The 18485-nt window shown below is 41.2% G+C and overlaps 1 protein-coding gene across 2 annotated transcripts in view; it reads left to right on the plus strand.

The window, feature by feature from the left end:
• Ubr1 (ubiquitin protein ligase E3 component n-recognin 1) overlaps positions 1-18485 on the plus strand; it is a 129113-nt gene that overhangs the window by 93567 nt on the left and 17061 nt on the right. Inside the window, exons 33-40 of one of the 2 annotated variants that reach the window (XM_038329995.1) lie at positions 1336-1433; positions 2937-3030; positions 3860-4008; positions 6561-6616; positions 8486-8582; positions 13523-13590; positions 14585-14735; positions 17781-17868. In XM_038329995.1, the coding sequence (XP_038185923.1) occupies positions 1336-1433; positions 2937-3030; positions 3860-4008; positions 6561-6616; positions 8486-8582; positions 13523-13590; positions 14585-14735; positions 17781-17868 (801 nt within the window). Of the gene's footprint in view, positions 1-1335; positions 1434-2936; positions 3031-3859; positions 4009-6560; positions 6617-8485; positions 8583-13522; positions 13591-14584; positions 14736-17780; positions 17869-18485 lie in introns of those variants that run through there. The other variant, XM_038329994.1, reaches the window with a different exon arrangement.

Consider the following 18485-nt stretch of genomic DNA (forward strand, 5'->3'; position numbering starts at 1 on the left):
TTTTAAAAAATCTTTAAAAATTTTTTTTAAAAAAACAATCTTTTCTCATTTTACATACCAATCCCAGTTCCCACTCTCTCCCCTCTGCCCGCTCCCTCTACCTTTCCCCATCCCACACCCTACCCACTCCTCAGAAAGTGTAATGCTTCCCATGGGAAGTCAACAGAGTCTGGCACATCATTTTGAGGCAGGACCAAAGACCTCCCTGCTATATCTAAGCTGAGCAAGGTATCATTCCAAAGAGAATGGGCTCCAAAAAGCCAGTACAAGCACTATGGATAAATCCTGGTCCCACTGCCAGTGGCCCCATAGACAACCTAAACCATACAACTGACACCCACATTCAGAGGACAGTGAACTCCCACTAGCTAGGGTCAACTGTTTCTGTGGGTGTCCCTATCATGGTCTTGACCCCTTTATTCATATTATATCACTCCTCCCTCCTCGACTGGACTCTGGAGCTCAGCCCAGTGCTCAACTGGGGATCTCTGCATCTGCTTCCATCAGTTGCTGGATGGAGTTTCTATGGTGACAATTAAAAACACTCGAAAACTAGACACCAAAATACCAAATAATCCAGTGAAAACCGGAAAAGAACTATTAAGAAGCCACTGAAGTGGTTCATGTGAGGGGCAGTAGGACTTCCAGGAGAGTAGCGGATGGAGGTGGAAAGAAGTGACCAACTTGGGATATTAGAACCTGGGTCCTGAGCTGGGCGGTGGTGGCGCACTCCTTTAATCCCAGCAGAGGTGGGTGGATCTCTGTGAGTTCAAGGCCAGCCTGGTCTACAAGAGCTAGTTCCAGGACAGGCTCCAAAGCTTCAGAGAAACCCTGTCTCGAAAAACCAAGGGGGAGGGGGGGGAAGAACCTGAGTCCTGTAGATTGAGTATGGAGGAATCAGGTTGTCGATGACATCACGTTGATGAGTAACCACAGTGGTATTTTCAATTTACTGGTATTTTATTTCTTCTCAGTCATAGATGTATGGTTATTTCTTAGTCATAGTGCCAACTATATTTTTTAGTCACATTTCCATGATCTACAACACTAATGATCTGAGTAAGCTTGATGCTTTAATTTTACTCATTTATTTTTTTTGAGATGAGGTCTCATTATCTCTTGCTGGCCTGAACTCACTATGTAGACCAGGCTGGATTTGAACTCATAGGGATATGCCTGCCTCTCCCTTCTGAGTGCTAGGATTAACGGTTATGTCACTATGCCCCACAGAATTTGATGTTTTTAATATACCCATTTATTAAAGGAAAGACTCTACAAGTTTAGCCCTGCAGATTGATTTTAAGCTGATCGTTTCTAAATGTCTTTTTTTTCTAGTGAGAATGCAGAGGCCCTTGCTCAGCTCTTGACCTTGGCACGGTGGATACAGACTGTTCTTGCCAGGATATCAGGTTATAAAATGAAGCACAGTAAAGGTTTGTAGAAAATCTGTTTGTACTAGATGTGTGGAAATTGTTTCTAAATGTTTAATTTTTTATATTTATATTGTGACTGTTTGCCTGTATGTGTGTCTGTAGCTTTGGAGCCTGTCCTGGAAGTAGCTTTTGCAGACCAGGCTGGCCTCGAACTCACTACAATCCACCTGCCTCTGCCTCCCAAGTTTTTTTGTTGGCTATCAGGAAATAGAGATTTTGCATCTAAGGCTTTTTGGCTCTCAATTTACTAAGTTAATCATTTTTCACCCTGGGAAACAGAATATTATGAAATATTCTGCTTTAATATTAATAAAAATATATTAAAGCTGTTACCTTATGTACATATGTTTTACAGCTGAGTGACAGATATTGCTATAAGATATGCTTAAGAAAGTAGTTGAAAGATCACTAGAGTTTGTTGAAGAGTGTTAAGGAGATGACTCGGTGAGTGAAGTGTCTGCTCTGCATGAGCATCTACATTTGGTGCTGTAGGGAAGGGAGCAGTGGGCCTAGGAGGGCTGATGGCCAAAAAGGTGAGAGATCCTGTTTCTAAATATGAGGTGGAAAGTCGTAGAGGCAGATGCTTTCCGTTCTTCTCTGGCCTCCTCATGCACATGGGTTCATGAGCCTTGTATACATACATATAAAAACAATCATATATATCTTGCCATGTGCATACAGCATTTAGTGAAGAAATTTTTTATTAGCTTATAAGTCAATAAATGAAGGCAAAGTTCAGTTTGTATTGTTTGGTTTTGTGTGTTCAAGAAGGGTTCTTGCAATCTTGTCTAGCTCCTGGCCTGAAGCCATTCTGCCTTATCCTCTTTATGGAAATCTGTCTGTACTGGATGTGTACAGGCACCACCACATCCTGCTTTAAAATTTTATTTGACGACCTTCCTTGGTGGCAGGAGAGAACTAAGTCCCATAAGTTGTCCTCTGGACTGCACATGTGCCACATATGTGGCATACGTGCACATGAACAGAAGCATGCTTATACTACACACTAAATTAACTACGAATGTAGCTTTGGTTTTCTGAGACATGGTTTCTCGGTAGCCTTGACTGTTCTTCAACTAGCTCTCTTTGTAGACCAGCTGGCCTCAAACTCCCAGAGATCTGCCTACAAATGCAGTTTTAAAAATTATTTTAAAAAATGAAATAAGGAAAGTTACTGATGAGGCAAAATACTCATTACCTATTAGGTAAGAAAGTAAATGCAGAGAGCAGCACCATATGATGCCTTTAAAGATAAAATGTGTGTGACATTTATATGTAGAAAGGAACATCGCCTCAATGGTATGTATGTAGAGAGAGTAGGAGAGATTTATGCTTACTTGCATTTCTAAGGGGATTGTGTATGGCTTAAACAGCTACATAATTAGTGTTAGACTAACTTAGTCATGATTTTTATTTCTAAGGGGATTGTGTATGGCTTAAACAGCTAGATAATTAGTGTTAGACTTAGTCATGATTTTTATTCTTTTCCACTTAATGCATAAGGAGAGGCTCCAGCAGTTCCTGTCTTGTTTAATCAAGGAATGGGAGATTCCACATTTGAGTTTCACTCGATCCTGAGTTTTGGAGTTCAGTCTTCGTAAGTATCTAAAGACTGTGTGAAGTGGGGTGCCATGCACACCTCTGCCTCCCGAGTGCTGGGATTAAAGTATGTTCCTCCACTGCCTGGCTTTTGTGTTTAGTTTGATAGTTAACTAAATTGGATTAAGAACCACCTATGACATTAATGAGGCACACTTTTGGATCTGTCTGTGGGCTTTTTTTAAGATTTATTTTTACTTTATGTATATAAATGATTTGTCTTTATGTACGACTGTGTACCACGTGTGTGCCTGATGCCTGTGGAGGCCAGAAGAGGACATTTGATCCCCTGGCCTGGAGTTAGAGAGGGTTGTGAGCCTCCATGTGGGTGCTCAGATTCAAATTTGGGTCCTCTGGTAGAACAGACCATGCTTCTTACCCTCTGAGCCATCTCTCCCACCCCAGTGAGGGCTTTTCTTAAGAGGACTAATTGAGGAGAGGGACCACACTGAATGTGGATGCTGGGTGACACTGAGTAACAAGGGAAAAAGGAGAAAGCTGGCCACATGCTGGCATTCTTCTTTCTCTTTCCTGCCCTGCTCATATGTGCACAGGCAGTGCCACACTCCTCCTGCCGAAGCCATGCTTCCTCTAGTATGCCTTCCCACCACAGTGAACTGGTATCTCCTGACACTGTGAGCCGAAATAAGTTCTTCCTCCCTGTGTCGCCCTTTGTCAGCTGTTTGGTCACAGCAATGGTGAAAGCAGTGCACACAATGTCTGAAGGGATGGATTGTTTCTGTTGCTCTTGGATTTAATGGGTGTCTCGGGGAGGCAGCCCCTTTTTGCTAAAATACTGTACAAATTTCTTTTTATTTTGTTTTTAGGGTGAAATATTCTAATAGTATCAAGGAAATGGTCATTCTCTTTGCCACAACGATTTACAGAATTGGACTGAAAGTGCCTCCTGATGACCTGGACCCGCGAGTGCCCGTGATGACCTGGAGCACATGTGCTTTCACTGTCCAGGCCATCGGTAAAGCTGCTTAAAAGTAAAATAAAAAAACGGAACGCACTTACATTGATGATGCCTTGGGAGGGGTTGCTGTGTTGAGGACCGCTGGTATTTTAGTGTATTGGGAGGGTTGCTGTGTTGAGGACCGCTGGTATTTTAGTGTATTGGGAGGGTTGCTGTGTGAAGGACCGCTGGTATTTTAGTGTATTGGGAGGGGTGCTGTGTTGAGGACCGCTGGTATTTTAGTGTATGGGGAGGGTGCTGTGTTGAGGACCGCTGGTATTTTAGTGTATTAGGAGGGGTGCTGTGTTGAGGACCGCTGGTATTTTAGGGTATTAGGAGGGGTTGCTGTGTTGAGGACCGCTGGTATTTTAGTGTATTGGGAGGGTTGCTGTGTTGAGGACCGCTGGTATTTTAGTGTATTGGGAGGGTTGCTGTGTGGAGGACCGCTGGTATTTTAGTGTATTGGGAGGGTTGCTGTGTTGAGGACCGCTGGTATTTTAGGGTATTGGGAGGGGTGCTGTGTTGAGGACCGCTGGTATTTTAGTGTATTGGGAGGGTTGCTGTGTTGAGGACCGCTGGTATTTTAGTGTATTGGGAGGGTTGCTGTGTTGAGGACCGCTGGTATTTTAGTGTATTGGGAGGGTTGCTGTGTTGAGGACCGCTGGTATTTTAGGGTATTGGGAGGGTGCTGTGTTGAGGACCGCTGGTATTTTAGGGTATTGGGAGGGTTGCTGTGTTGAGGACCGCTGGTATTTTAGTGTATTGGGAGGGGTGCTGTGTTGAGGACCGCTGGTATTTAGGGTATTGGGAGGGTGCTGTGTTGAGGACCCGCTCGTAGTTTAGTGTATTAGGAGGGGTGCTGTGTTGAGGACCCGCTGGTATTTTAGGGTATTGGGAGGGTGCTGTGTTGAGGACCGCTCGTAGTTTAGTGTATTAGGAGGGTTGCTGTGTTGAGGACCGCCTGGTATTTTTAGTGTATTGGGAGGGTTGCTGTGTTGAGGACCGCTGGTATTTTAGGGTATTGGGAGGGTTGGCTGTGTTGAGGACCGCTGGTATTTTAGGGTATTGGGAGGGTTGCTGTGTTGAGGACCGCTGGTATTTTAGGGTATTGGGAGGGTTGCTGTGTTGAGGACCGCTGGTATTTTAGGGTATTGGGAGGGTTGCTGTGTTGAAGACCGCTGGTATTTTAGTGTATTGGGAGGGTTGCTGTGTTGAGGACCGCTGGTATTTTAGTGTATTGGGAGGGGTGCTGTGTTGAGGACCGCTGGTATTTTAGGGTATTGGGAGGGTTGCTGTGTTGAGGACCGCTGGTATTTTAGGGTGTTGGGAGGGTTGCTGTGTTGAGGACCGCTGGTGTTTTAGTGTATTGGGGGGGTTGCTGTGTTGAGGGACCGTGGTGTTTTATTGTATAGGGAGGGTTGCTGTGTTGAGGACCGCTGGTGTTTTAGTGTATTGGGGGGGTTGCTGTGTTGAGGGACCGCTGGTATTTAGTGTATTAGGAGGGTTGCTGTGTGAGGACCGCTGGTATTTTAGGGTATTGGGGGGTTGCTGTGTTGAGGACCGCTGGTGTTTTGGTGTATTGGGAGGGTTGCTGTGCTGGTGTTTTAGTGTTTTAGGGGGTTGCTGTGTTGAGGACCGCTGGTGTTTTGGTGTATTGGGAGGGTTGCTGTGCTGGTGTTTTAGTGTATTGGGGGGTTGCTGTGTTGAGGACCGCTGGTGTTTTAGTGTATAGGGGTCTGGGAACGTCTTACAGTTGTGCCTTTTCGCTCACCACAGTCGCCCCGTGTGACTGACCAGTATTTTGAAGGACAGCATTAAGCACTCTAGTCAAACCTTGTGGGCACGACGTTATATCTAGAACAAATGCGTATGAACGCAGTCAGCTCAGGACTTCTCAGAATGTTGTTCTGTACTTTGAGAGAAGAAGAGAGTAGGACCAGGGTCATAAACAAACAAACAAAACATTATTGGACGAGGAAATACGACGTGGTCAGGAGAGACAGATATCAAAACTAGGTCCAAATAGTAACTTGTCAAATGCTTTGCTGCTTTGGAAGTTTCCCAGGGGGCGGCAGAGAGAAGCAAGCCCTGAGGTTTGTAAGTGAGCGTGGTGTCACGGAAGATGTAGAATGTCTCTTTCACATCATCTTTATCCAGGCCAGGTTACATTTCTCTTCTTCAATACATTTTTTTAGTCACAATTTTTGCTTTTTGTTTTTGTTTTTAACATTCTGACTGAAGTTTCTGCTCCCTCCTCTCCTCTCATTCTCTCTCCACGTTGGTCACAGTTTTTAATGATGTCTTTTACATTTTCATCACTAAATTCCTTTTATACCAATTCAGTATGCCATAATTTGCCTTGACTAACATACACACACTTTCTTCTCCAAAACTTTCTTGCCTCAGTCCCAGGATAGATTTTAGGAGTTGCTCACAAACCTATTAGACTTAAATCCTGATGCGTACTTACTCAGGGTAAGGCCAGCATGGGTACATAGTGAACGCTGTCTCAAAAAGAAAACCCACAAGCAAAATATATAATTTTGTATTATTTTGGATTTTTTTTAAAGAAAACCTATTGGGAGATGAAGGAAAACCTCTATTTGGAGCACTTCAAAATAGGCAGGTATGTATATTCCAATAGAATCCAGCAGTTTCTGGGATACTTATTAGAAAGGGGATTCTGTAGCTTTTCATCACTGCAGCACATGTAATCCCTCTTCTGTAAAGAGAGGCAGAGCTGGGGTGTGGGGTACACTGGCCGTGCCAGGAAACACGGGTCAGGTTTTTCAGTTCAAAATTAAATGTTAAATTCACTTTAGATTCCAGGGCAAGTTGGCTGCTTTCCTGCCCTCTAAACCAGGACCAGCATCCTGTATCTCTCGCTCATTGATGCTTCACTGGTCATATACCACTGAATATTAGTGGGGTTCTGACTCGAGATAGATAATCATACTGAAGTTAATGGACCAAGGCATTCAAGGGCAGCGTAGATGTCAGCTGAGTAAAGACACTTGCCACCAAGCCTGGACAAACAAATTTGATCCCCAGAATAGACCCACTAGTGGAAGGAGATGCAAATTTTACCCAACATTGTCTCTGACCTCTGCGTGTGCTCCAAACCATACACACACTTATGTTCGTAGGTTTATATTGTGCTTTGACCAGAAGCAACTTGGAGAGAAGAGACCTCATGTCAGCTTAGAGTTGTAGTCCAGTCAGGAAGAGAAGTCCAGGGTAGGGGCTCAAGGTAGAAACCTGGAAGTCAGGAACTTAGCAGAGACTGGAGAATCCCTGCTTACTGGCTTGTTCCCCATGACTTGCTCAGTTTGCTTTCTTATATACCTCAGGACCACCTACCTGCCGAGGAGTAGCACTGCCTGCTATAGGAATCATTAATCAAGAAAATGTCCTCATATGCTTGCCTACAGGTCAATTTAATGGGGACATTTTTCTCAACTTAGGTTTCCTTTTCCCCCAGTGACCCTAGCTTGTCACAATTGATCAAAATAATCTGCACATGGGCAAACAGGTATACATCTAGCGCCGTGCGCGTACACACACACACACACACACACACACACACAGGCAACCCTGGGGTCTGTGAAATGCTCAGTGGGTAAAGAACTTGTCACTGAGCTTCGGTGATCTGAGTCCAGTATCCTGGACACACCTGGAAGGATAGAACCTACTCCTACAAGTTATCCTTTGGACCTCCAACAAGTGTGCGTGCATACACACAAAATAAATAAATAATATTTTTTAATTAAAAGAAACAGGCAGCCCTGGTAACTAGTAAGTATTCAAGAAGTGTGTTTAATGCTTGCCTAGCATACATGAGATTCTTAATGAAACTTCATCACCAATAATAATAACAACAACCACACATATAATAATAATTCTTGCCTGTTCTTCAGTTCATGCCAAAGCCCTGAAGAATCATGAAATACACCTAGATAACTATGTTGTTGGCTTTTTTGTTTTACAATGTGTGCTCCTAGCCTGCGAGAAGCAAGATGGCCCCCTGTGGATGTTCCCTGGACTACCCTCTCACGGACTCTGCCTTTCCCTCCGTCCACAGTGCATGTCCTGTAGGTCACATCCTGCTTCTTGAAAGCAGAAGATGTCTTCAGTGTTCCATGTTTTCTTACCATGGCTAAATTTCTTTTTAATGGAAAAATGAGTAGTGAGATCATAAACATTTTTTTCTGTATTAGAAAGATTGTAGCCAGGAATGGATGGTGCCACCTTTAACTACAGCACTTAGGCAGGTAGAGACAAAAAGATTTCGGAGTTCAAGGCCAGCCAAGAATACATAGAGAGACCCTGTCTCAAAAAAGAGAGAGAGAGAAAGAGAAAGAAAGAAAAAAAATAGAGTATTGCAAATAGTTGATCAAGCGCGCATCAGTGTATAGTAAGCTAGGATTGGTTGCTATTGTCCTGATCTAACTCTGTGCTCGTCCCTCATTTTATCTTGCCTCTCTCAACAATCCAGCATAACGGTCTGAAAGCATTAATGCAGTTTGCGGTTGCACAGAGGATTACCTGTCCTCAGGTCCTGATACAGAAACTCTGGTTCGTCTCCTGTCAGGGTAGGGACTCTTCAGTTATTATGTTAGCATGTATAGGTGTTTTTCTGCATTTATGCAGTGTATTTATTAGGAAATGACATACTGTACTGATTTTGAATGCTCAGTAATGAAATCCAGCTGCCTGCAGCACACTTGCCCCATGAGTTTGATTCATATTATCCTGTAATGATTGAAATATTATTTTAAAAATTTATACTTTTGAGCTGGGCAATGGTGGTACATACCTTTTATCCCAGTACTCAAAAGACAGAGGAAATTGTGATTTCGAGGCCTGCCTGGTCTACAGAGCGAGTTCCAGGACAGGTACCAAAGCTACACAGAGAAACCCTGTCTTGAAAAAAACAAAAAGAGAAAGAAAGAAAAAATAATTTATACTTTTGGAGCTGGGCATGGTAGCACACCCTTTTAATCCCAGTACTCAAGAGGCAGAGGCAGGTGAATCTTTGTGAGTTTGAGGCCAGCCTTGTCTATAGAGCAACTTCTAGAACAAAACTGAGAACTGAAATGATCATGACTAACATTTCTTTTTAATGAAAAATATCCTAAGTATAGTGAGATCTTAAAAACATTTTTTATGTATTAAGAATATTAGCTGGGCAGTGGTGGTGCACGCCTTTAATTCCAGCACTCGGGAGGCAGAGGAAGGCGGATCTCTGTGAGTTCGAGGCCAGCCTGGTCTACAAGAGCTAGTGCCAGGACAGGCACTGAAACTACAGAGAAACTATCTTGAAACAAACAAACAAACAAAAAAAGAATATTATAGCCAAGCATGGCAGTGCCCACCTTTAACTCCAGCACTTGAGAGGAAGAGACAAAAAGATCTTTGAGTTCAAGGCCAGCCAGAAATACATAAAGAGAGACCCTGTCTCAAAAAAAAAAAATGTATTGTAAATAGTTGATAAAGTATACAATGCGTCAGTGTATAGTAGGTAGTAGGCTGGGATTATTTTGTTTATATCGTTAGACATCTTGATGATATTAATATGTAGGGCCCTGTTTGTCTCTTCTGTCTGTCTATGGGGTGAATGCTGCTCTATCGGATGTAAGAGTTGCTAGGCAGCTTGTTTATGGCTTCCACTAGTACACTGGGTCCGTCCTTTGGCTCAGTTCTCTCAGTGTCTTTCCTGCTTATGTAAATAGTATAGGAATAGTACAAGAATAGATAGATAATTGGACTTTGGTTTTACAAACTAGTCAGTTTATCTGTGTCTTTTAATTGACTAATGGAGCACTTTTTTTTTTTTTTTTTTTTTTTTGGTTTTTTGAGACAGGGTTTCTCTGCAGCTTTAGAGCCTGTCCTGGAGCTAGCTCTTGTAGACCAGGCTGGTCTCGAACTCACAGAGATCCGCCCTGCCTCTGCCTCCCGAGTGCTGGGATTAAAGGCGTGCGCCATCACCCGCCCGGCAATGGAGCGCTTTCTATTTAAAGTTATTTTGAGAGGGATTTTGAAGAAATTTTGAGAAAAATCATATATTCTGTAATTTTTTTTAGTTAATGTTCTGGTTGACTGAATTACTGATAGTTCCTCTTCTCCTCTGTTAGTATTTGGGGTTTGCTGATTTCCTGTGTTGGTTCTCCTTGATTCTCTCAGCTCTGGGTTTATTTTCCTCCCATAGAAGGTATTGTTTCCTCCCGTGTTCTTTTGGATAAAACTGTCTTTCCTTCTTTTCATATGTATAGTATTCCTTTAGCAGTTTCTGCAGTGCTAGCTCAGTTGTCATCAATTGTTTGCATTTGTGTCTTGAAATGCTTTTCTTTCTCCATCAACTTAAAGAGATGTCTTTGCTGAGAATAGCTATGTTTGGTTTACAGTTAGTTACTTACCTCCCGGGCTTGAAAGACAACCGTTCCTTTCTTTCCTGGGTTTTATACTGCATAAAAAGATGTAATATTATTCTGATGCTTTGTCTTGAACTCCTGGTCCTCTGCCTCTGATTTCCTAGTGCCGGGATTTCTGATGTGTGCTACCATGTCTGGCTTATTTTGTATTTTTTATTTTATGTATAATTGTGTACATAGGTGTGTGTCTGTATATATGCTGGTGCTTGTAAGGGGTGGGGTATGTGTGCACAGAAGTATGGAGGCTAGAGGACAGCTTCTTTAGAGGTTGTTCTTCCTCAGGCTCGATTTACCTTTCTCTTCTTCTTCTTCTTCTTCTTCTTCTTCTTCTTCTTCTTCTTCTTCTTCTCTTTCTTCTTCTTCTTTCTCTTCTTCTTCTTCTTCTTCTTCTTCTTCCTCTTCCTCTTCCTCTTCCTCTTCTTCCTCCTCCTCTTCCTTCTCCTCCTCCTCCTCCTCCTCCTCCTCTTCCTTCTCCTCCTCCTCCTCCTCCTCCTCCTCTTCCTCCTCTTCCTCCTCCTCTTCTTTCCTTCTTCTCCGTCGTCGTCTTCTTCATCTTCATCTTTGTCTCCTGGTGGCTGGAACTTGCCACATAGGCTAGGCTAACTGCCCAGCAAGCCCCAGTGATCTCCACCCTTCTCAGCACTGGGGACAAATACACTCTACCCCACATGGCTTTTGGATGTAAATTCTGTAGCTCACACTGCTTGTGTAGCAAGTACTTGGTTAGACCAAGCCATCTCTCAAGACCCCAGAATACAGGGTCTTTTTTTTTTTTTAAGTTATTGGGACTGTTTGAAAAGTTTTGGGTAATGATGTTCTGAACTAATTACAGAGGTTTAAATTAGAGGAAGTTAAAATTAGAGATAATCCATGCATCAGATGCAACAGCAGAACTAAGGAGGGAATTTGGCTGGATTGGGCAAGGACAAAAACAAGGTTTGAACTGAAGTGACTGACAGAAAACTTGAGAGAAATGGAATTCTAGTATAGAGACCTGTATTGGTGTAAAGTGATTATTTTTGAAGTGTATTTGTGTGTGTACGTACGTATACACGTGTGTGAATGGGTGTCAGACAGCAACCTTAGAATGTCATCCTTAGAAAGGTGATCTACTTTGATACAGGGTCTCACATTTGCCTGAAGCTAATCAGTTAAGCTCATCGGTCTGGCCAGTGAGCCCCAAGGATGCTTCTCTCTTCTCCTGTGCCAGGATTATAAGCCTAAATTGAATTTTCTGCTTTCCTTCTCCCCGTGTCTTTCATTTGTCTGTAGCTTATAATTCCTGACTTGTCTGTCTATGCCTACCTAATGTCCAGCTCTCTTGCTTTATGTCTTATTCCTAATAAAGGGCTTCATTCTGTGTTTGTTGAACAAGACAGAAAGGCTCGGTGGTCAAGAGCACTGGCTGCTCTTCCAGAGGACCTGAGTTCAATTCCCAGCACCCACATGGCATCCCACAGCTGTCTGTAACCCCAGTTTCAGGGGATCTGACACCTTTACACAAATGCACATAAAATAAAAAAAAAAAACAACAGAGCTTTACAAGGGATATTTACCCAACTGATTCCAAATGACCCCAAAGCACTCAGTACTGCAAACATAGTATTATTAAGCAATATCCATGTGCTGTTTCCAGTATATATGGGAGGTATTTGTTGCATAAGATCACTTTCACATGTTTGCTGTTTCGATTGCCATAACACACATATTTACACACTTGTATTGCTCTCTGGGTCAGGGGCATGGAAGTTACATAATGCTTTAGTTTTGGTTATAAAAGCTGGATACTGAAGGAAGCTAAGGCATTTATTGTTGGTTGTTATATTGTTCTCTTAAAGGTAGGCTAAGTAAACAGGGAAGATATTAAGGCAAGTCCTAAGTGAATCCAAGGCATATTATTAACTCAATTATGTGTTCTAGTACCTTTTGAGTGTAAGAGATATTTTCTTTTTTTTTTTTTAAAAAAAAGATTTACTTATTATGTATGCAATGGTCTGCCTACATGTATCCCTGCAGGCCAGAAGTTGGCCCCAGATTTTATTATAGGTGGTTATGAGCCACCATGTTGTTGCTGGGAATTGGAGTTAGGACCTCTGGAAGAAACAATCAGTGCTCTTAAAACCGCTGAGCCATCTCTCCAGCTCTGAGATATTTTCATAAAAATATATTACATTCAGGCTGTCTATAATGTGTTATTTAATTCTGTACAGGAAGGGTTGTCTTTTCTTTTTGTTGTTAATGGGATTTTGTTTCTTTTCTTTTTATACTTATTTGTTTGTTTGTTTGTTTTAATGTACATTGGTATTTTGCCTCCTTGTATGTCTGTGTGAGGGTGTCAGATCCCCTGGAACTGGAGCTACAGACAGTTATGGGCTGCCATGTGGGTGTTGAGAATTGAAGCCCCGTCCTCTGGATGAGCAGCCAGTGCTCGTCATCACTGAGCCATCTCTCCAGTCTCAGGAAGGTTTTCTGTGTCCTCATTTCCTTTGCAAGCTCTCCCTGCTCACCATCCTAAATCTGTTCACATACTATATGTCACACAACACTTAAAAATGTTCAGTTGGTGGGAAAGGATAGAATGTTTTTATAAAAGCCTTTCTTCTGGGGCATGGGGGTAGGTCAGAGATCAGCTCTGGCATAGCAAGCACAAGGCTTCAATCAGGCACACAAGCCAAGTCTTAGTCATTAAGCATTTCAAAAGTAGGAGGTAGGGCTGCTAGGAAGTGAGCCTTCCCTACACCTGATAAGCATGCATTGTTGTTTCCACAACTGTTTCTTGAGCAATCGCTATTTCAGTTTCCCTTCTAAATATTATTTTATTTATTCATTTTTTGCTTGTTTATTAAAGGCATGCACCATCACTACCCTGCTTCCTTCTAAGTTTATTGTTCAAACTCTTAAGCTGTATACAAGACTATCTGATAGTCTTTTTTGTCCTGTTCAGTTTCCTTTTTATTTTGACAGCCATATCTTAGAAGTGTGATATACTAGTTTCTCTGGTCTCTCTAGCCACATTATATTTTCATTCAATGCTTCCAATTTGCATTTTGTTCAAGTACATTTTTGCCTTTACTGACTGAATTACATTAACTTCTGTTTAGTTGTTTTTCCTAACCTACAATCAGAAGATACACCATGCCTTCTATCTGTAGATCTATTTCATGTTTTGGTAAGTGTTCACTAAAATGATTTTGAAGTCATCAAGTTTATAATTTCATGTTTTTTCTTATTTAAATTCATGCTTGCTGTTCACAATAGTAAAATTTTATTCGTCAAGCCGTTTTTAGTGTCTTATCATTTCTTTTTGAAAAATACTACAGATTTCACCAAGATATCAAAATTATTTTTAAAAAAGAAACACATTTTCTTTTAAATGTGTAATTGATCTTATAGTTGATTATATTTGTTAATAATCTGTATGGCTCCTTACCACTCCCTTTTCCTAACTATTTATATCTTATGTAATGTATTACCATGTAAGCTATAGCCATTAGTTATTCAGTGATAGAGAACATACTCTAAGTACATGGAGGCTCTCCTTAAAATACCCGTGGACAGGTAGCAACTCTTGTGAGTTTTATGAAGAATTTTCCTATACTTGCAATAATCTTATTCTTTTAAGCCTGCCAGTGAAGAAAATAGTAGTAAAATTGAAACCATGGATTTTGTGGGTATTGGGTTAACCAATCCCCACCCCTCATTTGTACTTCATAATCTGAGCCTGTATTCAGTAGCTGTCCACCCTGAGTCTTTTGGAACCTCCTGGGGAGTTCTAAAAAGAATCCTAGCAATTGGACTTTACGTCAGAGTTTGGCTTTGTTGGGTTGGGATGAAGCCTGTGTGTCAGTATTTTTTAAGAGCTTCCAAGTGTTTGTAATAAAGAATCTTCAGAATGACTATTCTGAAGGAGAGAATGACTATCTAAGCCTACAATAAGTAGACTCAGCAAAGGTTTAACTGGCTTGGTGATGGCCTTTCTCTACCATTAATGGTATATTATAACTATATTCTAAGATATTCTGCTGAATATAACTGGAAAAATTATGATGGTTATTAAAGAAAAAAAGCCCTGGGTCATTTGGTACCTTTTACATTTAGTTAGGAGATTGGTTTGTCTTGGCCTTTCATTGGTTATCCTGCTGATGGCCCCTTTTCATTCGTAGGTAGGTGCTGTGTTAGCATTCCCATCCTTGTACTGGGATGACACTGTTGACCTGCAGCCTTCATCCGTTAGTTCTTCATATAACCACCTTTATCTCTTCCATTTGATCACCATGGCGCACGTGCTTCAGATACTTCTTACAGCAGACACAGGTAAGACTCCCTTCTCAGTTTGTGTTGACTCTAAGTAACATTTACCCATGCTTTATTGACAGAATGAATTACGCTTGTGTTAATCAAGGTATATATTTAAATAGGTCAAGGCAGGGTACGTTATGAGAGGCTAATTATAATTAGCTTAAGATACTTGATCATCTAATTTCCAGCTACTCTTCAGGTGTGTGGAGGGACTGTTAGGACCTGTTTCTCTTCTTTTCTTCCAAATTCCTCATTGTCGATGCCTCTCCAAGTTTATTACTACCCACACAGGTTCTGCCTTCATCAAGGCTTCCAGGAGCCCATTCTTTCAGCTACAAGGATAGTATGTTGCTTACCTTGTAACATAGCTATGGTTACTTTATTTCAGTTATTTGTAGCTAATTCCACTCCTCATCCCACTTTTCTTTCTTTCCATTCCTCTTCCTCACACGTTTCCTGACTATAGAGAACAATCATATTTTAAAACCACTCCTCTTAGACTCAAGTATCTGGCATCCTTGTTCTCCCTGATAAGTACTCGTTGAATGCTTTTTGAATTACGACTCTAGTCACATGAATATAATATAACATTTTCAATTTCTAAGTGTCCTTTAAGAGTCAAGTCATGAATAGCAAATGAAGTTCTGAGTGATGGCTCAGTGGATAAAGTCTAAGCATGAGGACAAGAACCCATACAGAAGCTAGGCAGATGTGGTGGTACCACACTTAGGAGGCAGAGACAAGAGATCCATGGAACAAACAGACTAGCTAAACTAGCTGGAATTGGCAAGCTCCGGCTTTGGTGTGGAACCCTGCCCCAATAAATAAATAAAGTGGAACGTGATCAAGGAAGACATTCAATATCAGCTTTGGGCTTCCTGTTGGATGCATACCTGCACATGCATGTGCAGGTGGATGTAAACACAAACACATGCATACCATATATCACATACGTAATGTAAAAACCAACAAACTATAAAGAAATACATGATACATGAAGCTTGGTTCTAGATAACAGTGGCCAATAAAACCTACTGAAAATTCAAATAATTTAAAGAAAATGCAGATTAAAAAAAAAATCATCTTAGAGGGACCTGGAAAGATAGCTCAGTGGTCAACATCACTGGCGTTCTTCTAGGCTCAGTTCTCAGTACCCATATGGTAGTTCTCAACTGTCTGCAACTGCAGTCTGGGGCATTCAACTCCCTCTTCTGACCACCATGGGCACTACATACGTGGGGTTCATTTTAAGAGGGAGAATATTAATCAACAAAAACTAAATATAATTTTATCATATGCTGATAGGGAAAACTTGGAAGCAACCCGGATAGACATTACATGAATGATAAATAATTTGTAGTAATCCAGACAGTGGAATATCATAATTCAGCTCTATAAAGAAATGAACTATCCAATCTTGAAAATGCATATATGTATATATGAATTTGAAGAAGCCAGTATGAAAGGTCCTTTATGGGTTCAACTACAAGACATTCTAGAGAAGGCAGAACTGGGTTTTCCATGAATGTAGAAAAGCACAGAGACATGAGGCTAGTCTGTATAATATGTGTACATATACTTCCCCAAACCCATGGGATATGGAACATCATGAGTGAGCCTTAATGCAAATCTGGGAAATAGTCTTGAGCCAGGCGGAGTTAGCCTTCCAGCCTGTTCTACTCTTCAATACTGAACTGGCTCTTCTAGGACTTTTTGCCTCTTTGCATAATCTCTTTTCTAAGATTTATTTTTATTATTTTTAATTATGTAATGTGTATCTGCATGTGGGTTTGCGTACTGACTGCAAGTGCCTGCGTAGGCTAGCAGCATCAGATCCTCTGAGGCTGTAGTACAGGGCTGTAGTAGGTCAGTGAACAGTGCTGGATATTGATAATAGAAATAGTCCATGTGTGCGACCAGAAATATATACAATTCTATATTTTTTGCTCGGTTTTGCTGTGAACCTGAAACTGTTCCATTGCAATTAAGTTCGTGTGTGTGTGTGTTATATTCACATTTGTGTGTGTGTGCCTGCCTGTGGAGGCTACAGGTATATCTAAGCACTCTACCTTAGTTTCGAGGTTGGTTTCTCAGTGAACTGGGAGCTCATCGATCGGGCTGGTTGGGGAGAAAATAAGCTCCGGGGATTTGCCTGTTCCTGCTCAACCCCAGCTCTAAGGTCATAGACATATGTAGCCGTAGCCCAGATTTTAGATGGGTGCTGGGGATCAGAAGACAAGTTATCATGCTTAAATGGCAGGTGCTATTCTTCTTTTCAACTCAGTTCATTGATAAACAAATCAATAACCTCATTACATGTGTGCATTTGTCAAACTCATTAAATGGCTTGCTTGAATTCATTTCACTTATGTAAAATTCACTTTACTTCCTCTACATATTCATGTATCCAAACCCACATGCAGACATACATATACATACTTTAAAAATTATTGTGCGTTTTGTATGTATGTGTGCTACTAGGGACTGAACCCAGGGTCTAGGACGTGTAAGCATGCATTCTACCAGTAAGTATCACTTACCTTCTTCTTTTAACTTGAATGAAAAAAAATCAGTACAGACTTAATATATGTTTCTAACTTAAATAGATATACTCACCTGTTTATTTGTGAAGGAAGGGATACCTGTGTGCCATCATACACATGTAGAGGTCAGGCTGACTACAGGAGTCAGGTCTCTCCTTCTACTGTATGATCCTGTGTATAGAACTCAGGTTGTCAGACTTGGTAGTAAGTATCTTTGCCCACTGAGCCATCCTACCAACCCTGTTGGCAACTTTTTCTTTATATGGAAATTAAAAAGAACCAGCAATATGTCAATTCTCTCAGAGTAATTTTATGACTGCTCAAATATGCCATAACAATCTGTCATAGGGCCCTGCAAGGTAGGCATTTTTATCTCCATTTCTATACAGTAAAACTGACACTGAGGGGCTTAATGGAAGGGATAAAGGGGCTACAGAATGTTCTGGAATCACGTACTTGAGGTTAAACATGCTGATTAGAGAGCAGCTTCTTAAATCTGCCTGCACATCTCTCTCAGGGCTCTCCCTTGCTCAGGGCGAAGAGGACTGTGAGGAGGCTCGATGCGCAGCTGCTTTCTTTGCTGAAGTCTCACAGCACACAGACGGGTGAGTAGCAGTCCACTGGCCAGGCCGCCTCGGTGTCCTGAGGAGCTGGGCGGTGTACCTTAAAATCAGATAAGGCCTTTATAGTTTTGTAATTTTGTTTACAGGATGGGCATATAGTAAAGAAAAATTTACTTCAATTTTACCTTGAAATAAAAGGTAGTATATTAGAAAACTCTTTGTTGTATTTGAGACTCGAATGAGGTTGACAGCATTTTGACTTTTAAGCTATTTTTAGAACACAGGCATGAATGACAACAGTTTAACAATTTGCAGTATTGAGAACTTAAATAAAAGTAGAAAATAAGTTTCCTTGTTACGGTGACTATTCAGTGAATGTACTTGTTAACAGTTAAAAGCTTCTGATCTCTTTGTTAGTAACTGCATGTATGTTTTAATGTGCATATACTGTATAATCACCATACATCATTTATACAGCCAATTCAAGTGTACCAGAAAATTGAACAGAGAATAAAAGTGTTCACTTTTATCCCCCCTACACACATTTTATATTATGGTAGTAGATTTGTTAGAACTGATAATGTTGACATGTTGTTATTAATTATAGTCCATAATTTACAGTAGGACTCACTTTGAATTGCGCCATTGCAGTATTATAT

This window comes from Arvicola amphibius, chromosome 5 (assembly GCF_903992535.2).
Source record: "Arvicola amphibius chromosome 5, mArvAmp1.2, whole genome shotgun sequence".
Lineage (NCBI taxonomy): Eukaryota > Metazoa > Chordata > Mammalia > Rodentia > Cricetidae > Arvicola > Arvicola amphibius.